Source organism: Glycine max, chromosome 13 (genome assembly GCF_000004515.6).
Source record: "Glycine max cultivar Williams 82 chromosome 13, Glycine_max_v4.0, whole genome shotgun sequence".
Taxonomy (NCBI): Eukaryota; Viridiplantae; Streptophyta; class Magnoliopsida; order Fabales; family Fabaceae; genus Glycine; species Glycine max.
Genome location: NC_038249.2, coordinates 14023301 through 14034311, shown reverse-complemented (window position 1 = coordinate 14034311; position 11011 = coordinate 14023301). Strand labels below are relative to the sequence as shown.

Below are 11011 nucleotides of genomic sequence, written 5' to 3'. Positions count from 1 at the left end.
GGAAAACAATATGGTCATATGACTACCAACCTTGCTGAATGTATGAATTCTATTTTGAAATGAGCCCGAGCATTACCTATTACTGCCTTAGTCAATGAAACATTTAATAAAATAAATGATTCACTTGTTACTAACGGCATCAAAATCATGAATATGATAAAGACAGGACATAGGTACCTCGAAGACATATATGTCATGATGCAAGAAAATCAACACATTGCTACCTCGCATTATGTTCGCATGCATGTTCTAGAAACATGAGAGTTTGAGGTTCAAGAAATTGCAAATACGCTACTTGGTCGACGAGCAATGACATACACTATCAAATTGAATGAATAGTCGTGTGATTATGGACAATTTCAACCACTTCGACTACCTTGCTCGCATGCAATTGCAGTGTGTGTTTTTTGCAATTTAAATTATGATGACTTTGTTGATCCTGTATACAAGTTGGAAAACATTTTAAAAGTTTATCAACATCATTTTCATTCCCTTGGAAGTGAAGCCACATGACCTCAATATTTAGGTTCGCATTTTATGTCTGATCCTTCGAAACGACGATAGACATCAGGCAGGTTGGCCACTACTCGAATACATAATGAGATGGAAGAACCACTTCTAAATAGGCCTAAAAAATGCTCATTAAGTAGAAGTGAAGGACATAATCAGACTAACTGTCTATACAAATAAGTACATGATTAAAATAACTTATAATTTTTATGTTTTTCTTTCATTTGTATTGTGTGTTTTATATTAATGTATTAATTATGTTGTTTTTAACTTTTATTGATACATTATTTAAACTTTAAATAAAAAACATTTAAAGTAAATTATATAAAAAATATATATAACATGTTTTAAATAATAAAACATTAAAATAAAATAATAACGTATCAAATAAAATCATAAAAATATACTAATAAATAAGTCAACTTAATATTATTTATTATATATTTAAATATATATATATATATATATATATATATATATATATAATTTTTTTATTTAAAATAAAAATAAAACCGTAAACAATTTAAATTAAAAAAACACAGGTTAACAAAACAAAAACAAGTTTTCCAAATGAAAAAAAGCAAAAAAATATTTTACGACTTTAAAGTCATAAAATAAATTTTTTTTTTAATGAAATCGTAAATAATTTTATAACTTTGATTTAAAGTAAAAAAAAATTACGACTTTAAAATCTTAAAAAAAATAAAATTTAAACTGAAGTTGTAAATAATTTTACGACTTCAATTAAAAAAAAATAAAAAGTCATATCAGATGTTACGACTTTTGAGTTAGAAGTCATAACATCTGTTATAACTTATCCCATTTTGGATAATTTTTCAAAATATACACCTTATTGGAAAATTGGGTAAAATTTTACCCCTAATTGATAAAAAAGTCAACGATATAATTTCCCATTTAGATTCCAACCATTAACAGATTTTTAATTGATGAATAGTATAAATTTTTATAGTTGCTCCTTATAAATTAATAACTTGAAAAAATAATGATATTTAATGGAATCTGATTAAAATTTTGAAAAACAAAATATAAGAACTCTGTCAACAGCTTTTAAATTAGAGATTTATCTTAAAACTCAATAAAATTATAATATATGGATCGATCTAAATTAGTAAATTCTGAATAGTACTAATGTAACCTTAATACTATTATTATCCATGCCTATCTGAAAGACTAAATTCCCGTTTTGCATGCTAGAAAATGAAAGCCAGTGATAAAGTGACACGTGGGGGTCCAGTTTAAGGTATCTGACGACGTTCTTGCAGTGCTCTACTAACGTGAACACAGTGGAAAAAAATGACAGAATTTTCTTAATATCATCCACAGTTAAAGACAGCTGTCTCCACGCGCCCGTGTATTAGAGGCGTCCCACAAGCCAATAGGTTATAATGAGCGTGTTTCATACGCGCTATAAGTGAGAACGGGAAAATATTTTTTGCCAAAAATACCTTAACCCAGTAAAGCATGATAAAAAGAAACTTGTATGAAACAGGAAACTCGGACCAACCCTAGCAAGATGCACTCCATTTAATGGTGGAGATTGGAACAAAGAGAAAAATAGAAAAAGAAAAAAAGTGAACATCTGAGGATAAAAAAGCCAAGTTTGATAGACACAACTGTGTTGTTGTTGTTGTTGATGATGTTTGCTTTGTTCTCTTTCTCTCTCCTCAAATTTTTTCCTCTCTCTCTAGGGTTCCAAGAGTGTCTTGAACTACTCCAGAACCCTCTCTTGTTTTTCACAAATTTGGGTTTAGTAGAGTACTGACCCAGAAAAGAAGGTTCAACAGGTACCTAAGAGAGGGGATAGAAAGAAAAAAATAGAAACTGTACGTATAAAAGAAGAAAGAAACAAAGATATAAGGAAAAAGGGAAAATATTTTGAATAAGGAAGATATAAGGCAATATATAAAAATATTAGTATTTGATAATAATTAGGTGTAGAAATATTATGGGGAGGGGAAGAGTGGAACTCAAAAGGATAGAGAACAAGATAAACAGGCAGGTAACGTTTGCAAAGAGGAGAAATGGGCTTCTCAAGAAAGCCTATGAGCTTTCTGTTCTCTGTGATGCTGAGGTTGCCCTCATCATCTTCTCTACCCGCGGCAAGCTTTATGAATTCTGTAGCACCAACAGGTATGTGTTATTTTTGTTTGTTTTAATTATTTGCACTCATAATCATATAAAAATTCGAATGAGTTTCTCTAATCTTTGTTTTATATATTTAAGTGTGAATATATTTAAGATCTACTTGCTTGGCTCTCCTTTGATTTGCTTATATTTGAGATTTGAGGTGACTATTTTTTTTTGGAAAAAAATACCCTTTTTTGCTGTTTTATTATTTCTCCACATGACTTCTTGAATCTTATTTCGTAGTGTGAGTTTGTGGATTTTGTAAGTTCTACTGGCTTGAGAAGAATTTTCATATTTCTTTTTTCCTATGAGCTGGAGTTGAAGTAATTAATTAATCTTTCAACTTTGATATGATCTTTTGAATGTAAGATTGTAAGATCTGGTGATGTAGATCATGATCTGGAAAATATGTGTGATGTTTTGTTTTCTTGTACGGATTTTGTTGATTGATTTCCCTTCCTTTTTTGTTTTCTTTTCCCCCCTCCAGGTTTTAGTGATTTTTGCTTAATTTTATGTAATTTTTTCCTCCATGGATTCTTTTTATTAAACAACAAGGCTAATAGATCTGTTTTATTTTTTATTTTTTAACTGGCCTGATTTTTGTTTAATTTCTTTGTATTATATTTTTTTTGTTTTTTTGTTTTTGCTTTCTTGTTATTTTTTTCTTTAAAGTCTGGCTATATCTATGTATGTGAGTTGTTGACCAAGATGTGTAGCAGCAGTACTTGATTGTCCTGAAATGAAGTTCTTATGACAACATTGAACACATCTTAAGTCCAATGAAGCAAGGACGGAATGTAAGCGTCCAGTGTGTTGCACCGAAAACAAATAAACACTATTTGGTTACTCTAAAACAAATAAGTTTGACATTTGGAAAGCAATAAAGGATGTTTTTATTTCATCATCAGCTTACCACTGTGTATCTGTGTACGGGACTTTTTTTGTCTGAAATTGCTGCATTTAATATAGTTAGTATTTCTTTTTCTTAAATAAAGGGGAACGATATTATATCTAATAAGTAATAACTATCTAAGCATATGAACATCTGGTGAATATAAATATAATATCATTTTAGTATTTTCCATGTAAAAGTTCTATTAATTTTTCTCTTCACTTTAATTCATATTAACTAATTAACTAATTATACTTTCTCCTCCAATCCCTCTAGTTTTTATGCTTGAGTTGAAATTGATGACTAGTTGTTGTCTTACAATCTTGTATTATATATCCCTTATTATTAAAGCCAAGTACTTTAGTAATGAATTTGTTAGTACTGAAATTTGAAAGGACAAACATGAGATAGGTGTGCCCTTACAAGTCTATCTCATTGAAGTTCAATGCTGAGAGAGTAAGTTGGTTATGCTGGACATTTAATGGCAATAAATTAAATTAATTCTATTCACTTTCCTTAATTTTTGTTTTCCCTATCCTCTCGTGGGGAATACGGCAGAATGATTTGTTGTTGAAATAAATTCTCACATCGACATGTTCTTAACATATTTATTAGATCATTTATATATTTTAAGACAATTGAACAACATTGTATTTTCAAAGGTTATTTTCTCATCAATATGATCATATTACTGCATGAGTGTTATATGAGATTGTTTCTATGTGTTATAAAAAGCCAGTATGAAGAATGCAGATATTTATCTCAAAGGTTGGAAGATCACAGCTTGGCTAGTAAATGAGTTGACAAAGAAAAAATCTGCCTAACTTGGGATTTAACCCTAGAAAAGATTTATTGACAATTAGAGATTAATTACATAGCAGCATTGCAATTATTTTTTATTCAAATAATGTGTAACCGGCCTCTAAAACATATGAATATGAATATCTAACACCAGCTGTTGTATAAGTAATGCTATTTATGGATTTATCTCTTTTAGTTATGATGTGGTTTAGTTAAGAAGCGCAGATATGGGGTCATGTACGAATTTGTGTTTAACTGTATTAACTAGAACAAATGTGTAAATGTCATTCTTCATGTTGTATATTCTAGTGCTTTCTAGTTTAGTCTTTCTTATATAATTATTTTAGCATGTTGATCATCAAAAAGAGTAAATTACACTTTTAAAATACATGAGTGGTATATTTATTTATCTTGCCATGCATCATAACAGTCCTAGAGCTGCTTAACATGTGGAAACTATATTATGTTCAATCAATAACCAGTCACCAACTCCATCTGATATAGTAATATGTTAATGCTTTTTTGTTTCTTCCAATATGTAGTTTGATTTTCTAGCTTCCCATTGTATTGCTTCAGAAGATCATGCTAATATACTGCTTATATTTGATACTTATAGGAAATATTTGGTTCGATGCCAGACATAGTTCACTTTTTTCTTCCTTTTAATCAGATTATATTCTCAATTCTACATATAATATCTGCAGCACTAAAGAAACATTACGTGTTTATTTTCCGCTTGCTTTAATTATATATTTCTATTATCTTCAACATTTAGTGGAACTTTTGCCGTGATTTGTGGTGTTACCTTCCATTTTTCTCCAAATTTACCCAAGAAATCAAGGTCCTCATACATCTAACACAACATTATATTAGAGTCTATATATAGACCATTAATAACTAGTCACTCTGATATAGATGATTAATAAAATATAAATGCATAGATAAAGTATATTAATTGCTGATGTTGATTTTGTGTCATTAAAGTTTTTTGTTTTTGTTTGTTTTGGGTCGGCAAAAAATAGTGTCATAAGAGGAGCAAATTCTAACTTTTGGGCCTCCAATAAAATTGGCACCGCATTTTAAATGTAACGTAGGCCTATTATTCCTGCACGTACTTTAACAATTTCAGCCTACACCCTTTGAAAATTCCGAATTAGATAATCTGGAATGTAAAATCTTCGTTCCGAATTATCCTCTTGTAAATTTCGGATTAGATAACCCAGAATGTGAAACACCTTTTGGTATGGTTATCCATACACCATCACCAATTTTATTAGTTCTTCCTTTCTCTCCTTCTTGAATCTGCAGCATGCTCAAAACACTTGAAAGGTACCAAAAGTGCAGCTATGGTGCAGTTGAAGTCAGCAAACCTGGCAAAGAGCTTGAGGTACGTAGTAATGCCATTGTTTATAACATTATAGAAATATAACATCTTTTAAAAATTTCACTTAGGAAAGTCTTATTATATCGCTAGAACTTTGATTGCCAACTTAAAATAAAATATATCTTATTTAAATTAATTCCACTTTGTTATATTTCATTTGTCATTTGCTTTTGTATAGCAGAGCAGCTACCGTGAGTACTTGAAGCTGAAAGCAAGATTTGAATCTCTTCAAAGGACCCAAAGGTGAATTTCATATAAAAGTATTTAAAAAAAATACACAAAACTCCTGATAAAATCAGTTCTATATTAAAAACTTGTAACCTGGCTTTCACTATTCTTTTTAAACTTTTTGAGAAAATTTTCATAATTTTCTTGCAGTCAGTAAATTATTCATCATGATTGAATACCATTTGCATCAGCAGTGTTTTCATTAAGACCATGCATGCAATTGTTCCATGCTGCAGGAACCTTCTTGGTGAAGACTTGGGCCCACTAAATACCAAAGATCTTGAGCAGCTTGAGCGGCAACTGGATTCATCTCTCAAGCAAGTGAGGTCCACAAAGGTGATAAAATATCAATGTTTCATTTTTTTTTTCCTTCAGAAAATTATACATAGAAAGCTCATCAATGTTGTACTTGTTGCATTGACCCTGGCCACATAACTAATGTAGTTTTCTCCATGTGATTTCACATCTTTCTCTTAGATATTTTCTATATATAAAAGTAAACTTGGCATTAGTTCTTCTGGATTAGGAGTTCAAAGTTCAAATAGTTGAGTAACAAAGTTAATGAATTACTGTTAGCGAAAATGGACACCAACAGGATTTTCTGTTCATTGTATCTAACATTTTTATAAGCCAAGAAGATGATAGTGTCAAGAAATTGCATGTATTTTCTTGATTGAATTTTTTTCTTCACATGGTTTCAAATGCCAATTTACGAGTCTGAAGTTCCATTATTGGAAAGCTGATTATGATTCCTATTTTCTGACACTATGTGGAACATTACTTTGCAGACTCAGTTCATGCTGGACCAGTTAGCTGATCTTCAGAATAAGGTAGTTAGCATAATTATAGAGTATAGAGTAAATCAACTTTGTGTGTGTCTAACACTTTCAAGCTATTGTTTGATACAGGAGCATATGCTGGTAGAAGCAAACAGATCTTTGACCATGAAGGTAACAAACATCATACCATTTCCCACGAAGTTCATCCCACAATAAGCAAAATTGGCAATATGACATCTCGCTCAGTGTGATAATTTTTTAGTTATATTTATTCCTATAAATCCATTTAGAAGCACAACCTTGCATCTTAATTCTTGGCATATCAGATTGGAATTGGATATTTGGAAGTTAAAGTTTTCTAGTAAATAGTTCTTAGATTAGTCTAAGAACTGAATTCACAAAATGAATTTCTTCAAACAAAATAAATAAAAACCTTATCAGAAGTTCCTCATTTTCTCCACTTGGCTAACCATATAAAACCAGTATGATTATGGATTGATATTATTGTTGTTGTTGTCCTGTTGCATAATATGATTGTGCACTTGTTTTTAATATAATATGGAAAAACTATTCAATAGTGTCTAATGTAACCTTATATCTTTTATTCTTCTAATCAAAATTATGGTCCTCTAATGATGATTTGATTCATGACTACTTTATTGGCAGCTGGAAGAAATCAATTCAAGAAACCAGTATAGGCAAACATGGGAAGCTGGTGAGCAAAGTATGTCATATGGTACACAAAATGCTCACTCCCAAGGCTTTTTCCAGCCTTTGGAGTGCAACCCCACATTGCAGATAGGGTAATCTATAAGCCACTTTCTTGTATTTTTTAGCTGAATGTGGTGATTTGAATTATATTATAATGCTTGTCCCTTGGTACAGTTCTGACTACAGGTACAACCCTGAAGCCTCAGAGCAGCAGCTAGCTGCCACAACTCAAGCTCAACAAGTCAATGGATTTATTCCTGGATGGATGCTTTGACCTAAGCTCTCAGTATTTTGGATGGCTACATAAATAAAATTAGCAAACACCTAAGACCAAAGTCAAAATGCCTCTTGCTGTTGGAAATGTGTAAATGCTGCTTGTTCTTTAGTTATTTATTTGTTTTGGCATAAAAACAGCAGTGACTGACTTAAAACTATTAAAACTTTAGCCATAGTCATAGGATGTGGCATGAAGGTTATAGTATTTTGAATATCTTTGGAGGACAAGTTTTATCTGACTGAATGACCTGTTAATGTCATTTTTCTTTTGCAATCACTTTCTAATCTGGCTGCATTAAGAATTGTTTTTAAACTTGCATTCATTAGTAGAGCATTAATTGCACTATGATATGACAATATTGTAAAGTATACTGAGGCTATGGCAATGCCACTTGAATTTATTTCAAGGGTGACTACAAAGAAGAGAAAACCTTGATAAGGTTATAGATAAAGTAGGAAGACAGTCTAAAACTCCCCTCCCCACCCAACCAGACCATCACCACAAAAAAAAAAAAAAACTTTTGAATCTTGATAAAATATGTTTCAATACATTTGCACTTTTAAGTCCTCGGAGATATGATCCCTGGCCCTTCCACTATATATAAAAGTATCACATGCCCTCAATTGTAATGTTGATGTCAAATGGTCAATTTATTGTTTTGTTTGTATATCTCAACTAGCAACCTTAGAACTCTGATTGTAGTAAAATATAAGCATCAGTGTATCTGTACACATGAAATATTATGAAGAGATATTAAAGGGTCTTCCCGTCCCCGGGCCTGAGGCATAAGAAGGAAGCTGCTATCTAGGACCTAGCCATTGTTGAGGATTTTGAAGAAAGAAGTTACACAAGTATGATCCTAAGTTTTTTCAGAATCCACTTTAATATGTAGCCTTAAGAAAATTTTGGTTAGAATTCTTTAGTGGAATGAATTAGCTAAAGAGACAATAAGACTACTTTGTACTTAGAAGTGAGATTATGAACAATAATTGGTTTCTTTCTATTTTCGTCGATCTTGGTTAGTGCCTTGCAGCCAAGTGCAGTTGATCTAAATTGAGTTAACAAATTCGAGTGTGTACCCCCCTTTGGTACAAGTACCAATGAAGTGTACTCTATGTAATCTTGTACACTATACAGTGACACTCCTAAATATTCTTGATGAACTTGAGATTTTTTATCCTCTAGAACTTTGGTACAAGTACTAATGAAGTGTACTTTATGTAATCCTGTACCTATACAGTGACACTCCTAAATATTCTTGATGAACTTGGAGATTTTTTATCCTCTAGAACTTCCCATTCAGTTTCATAAAATTATGGCCTGAAAACCTTTTTTCTCTCATCCAAATATCCCTTATTTCAGAGCAGGAAACCATAGTGATACCATCAAGTAATGTAAACCATATACATTATCAGTATAAAAGACTTTATAATATGAATTAACTAGAAATTATTTTAGATATGATTTTTAAAATAATTATTACAAAAATAAATAATATTTTATTAGATAACAATTCATGATTGCATGACACTAAATTTCCTTACATTATTAATATATTCTAATTAAATTCTTATAAGAATTGTAATTATTCTATTCATTTTAGAGGTTACTAGTGTTGTTAATTAATTCAACACAAATTCTATAACATGTTTAGTGAACTTTGAAGCACAAAAGTCACTTGATCCTGTCATAAATATATACTACAGTTCATTTTGAATTAATTTGAATATAAATTCAACTCCATCCAATATAAAAAAGCGTTTTGAATTGGATTGAATTATTTTGTATTTATATCTGTACTTTAATTAGTCAAAACACAATAAATAAATCTTATTTTATTATCCTTTTTACATTCTTTTTTAACTAAAAGTTATTTTTATATAATAAAAAAATCTATAATTAAAGAAAAACACAAGACACAATAACAATGTTAAATTAATCTAAAACTAATGAACTTTTAAACACATTAAAAGAGTAAGATGTATCCCTTAAAAATAAGAAAATGTAATTTTGAAAATAAAATCATATAAAAGTTATGTTTAAAATTTTCATATATAAAATTTCACACACGTTATATACCTAATTGCAAAAGTTTGTGCAAAAAGTACACACGTTTAGGATAACAATTTCAATTCAAATAAAAATGGTTCAGCATTGTGACTTATGTAATTTCATTTTGCAGGAAAGTGGGTCGGGACTCGAAGTGGGTTAGTTGGAGATGTGAAAAATGAGAATAGAAAGAAGAGGGCATTGAGGACCACAAGAAGTGTTCATGTCTCCTCCATCCATTCGTTTTCTCCCACTACTCTTGTTTTGTTTGTCCTTTGAAGTTTTTCATTCGTCTGCAAAGTATAATCATTTTTTAGCTTTTTGGGTAAAGGCATCACACAAAACTTCTTATCATTGATTTGATACTCAACTTTAAACAATATGGTGCCAATCAATTGAACACCTCATTGATTAAGTTGTTGGCTGAATAATGTTCATCTCATTCAATGTTCTTACGTGCTTAATCAATCTTTAATTAGAGAGGATTGGACACATTTTTTTTTTAATATTTCTATTATTAGTTGAAGTTGATTGAAATACACACAATTTAGAAGATCTCATTTGTTATTTAATGAGTTTTACTTATTATTTTTGTATTTTTCAATAAAGTTCAACAAATAATTAAATATGTATCCAAAAAGGTGTTAGAAAATATGTTGTTGACATTCTTTTTAATTAGATTACCTGTGTGTCATGGTTGAACATTTCAGAAAATAAACTTCGATCAAATTTGAAGACATCAATATTAACTTTTGCTTCTTTTTTTCAAAGAATTTGACAATCCCCCCCCCGCTTCACCCTTTTAAATCCAAGATATCCTTCAATCAAGAATTATACAATAATACTACACTGACATCTCTGTAGTTTCGTGAGATTACATAAAATTTCCTATGTTTTAACCCTACACTGATATTTCTTAATTATTTGAAAAACATTATATACGTAGAATTTGAATACCCATATACTATACAATACAATTTGTAGATTACTTTTAGATCTTATTATTGGACTTGTTCTTACAATGAAAAAGTGAAATACCTAAAAGGAAAATACTTTTTTGCCCCCATTTCAAAATTCCTCACCCTTCCCTCTTCTTCCTTTCGTTACTGGTGCCTTCCCTCACCTTCTTGGCACCCCTCCCTTTGCCTCCCCTTTTGTGGCTCAAAACCTCTCCTAAACCTTCCCTTCCCAAACTCTTCATTCTCTCCTAACAAAAGAGAAAAAGTTGAGGC

At 30.6% G+C, this 11011-nt stretch overlaps 1 protein-coding gene across 2 annotated transcripts; it reads left to right on the top strand.

Annotated features, from left to right (window-relative positions):
• Nucleotides 1–2090: 2090 nt before the first annotated feature.
• On the top strand, nucleotides 2091–8003 carry LOC100785322 (agamous-like MADS-box protein MADS2). Of its 2 annotated transcripts, none has more exons than XM_006593640.4 (8): nucleotides 2091–2661; nucleotides 5660–5738; nucleotides 5914–5978; nucleotides 6200–6299; nucleotides 6752–6793; nucleotides 6872–6913; nucleotides 7409–7545; nucleotides 7628–8003. In XM_006593640.4, exons 1-8 carry the CDS (start codon nucleotides 2477–2479, stop codon nucleotides 7725–7727), a joined length of 750 nt encoding a protein of 249 aa, XP_006593703.1. In that variant the 5' UTR covers nucleotides 2091–2476; the 3' UTR covers nucleotides 7728–8003. The 2 variants fall into 2 exon arrangements, with proteins under 2 accessions (XP_006593703.1, XP_003544012.1); XM_003543964.5 differs by having other exon boundaries at nucleotides 2092–2661; nucleotides 5917–5978.
• Nucleotides 8004–11011: the final 3008 nt, after the last annotated feature.

Excerpts from the sequence above, each read along its gene's own strand:
- LOC100785322 (XM_006593640.4), top strand. The coding sequence starts at position 2,477 with ATGGGGAGGGGAAGAGTGGAACTCAAAAGGATAGAGAACAAGATAAAC. Across the intron at positions 5,739-5,913 it reads AACCTGGCAAAGAGCTTGAG|CAGAGCAGCTACCGTGAGTA; the intron begins GTACGTAGTAAT and ends GCTTTTGTATAG. Across the intron at positions 6,794-6,871 it reads TAGCTGATCTTCAGAATAAG|GAGCATATGCTGGTAGAAGC; the intron begins GTAGTTAGCATA and ends TGTTTGATACAG.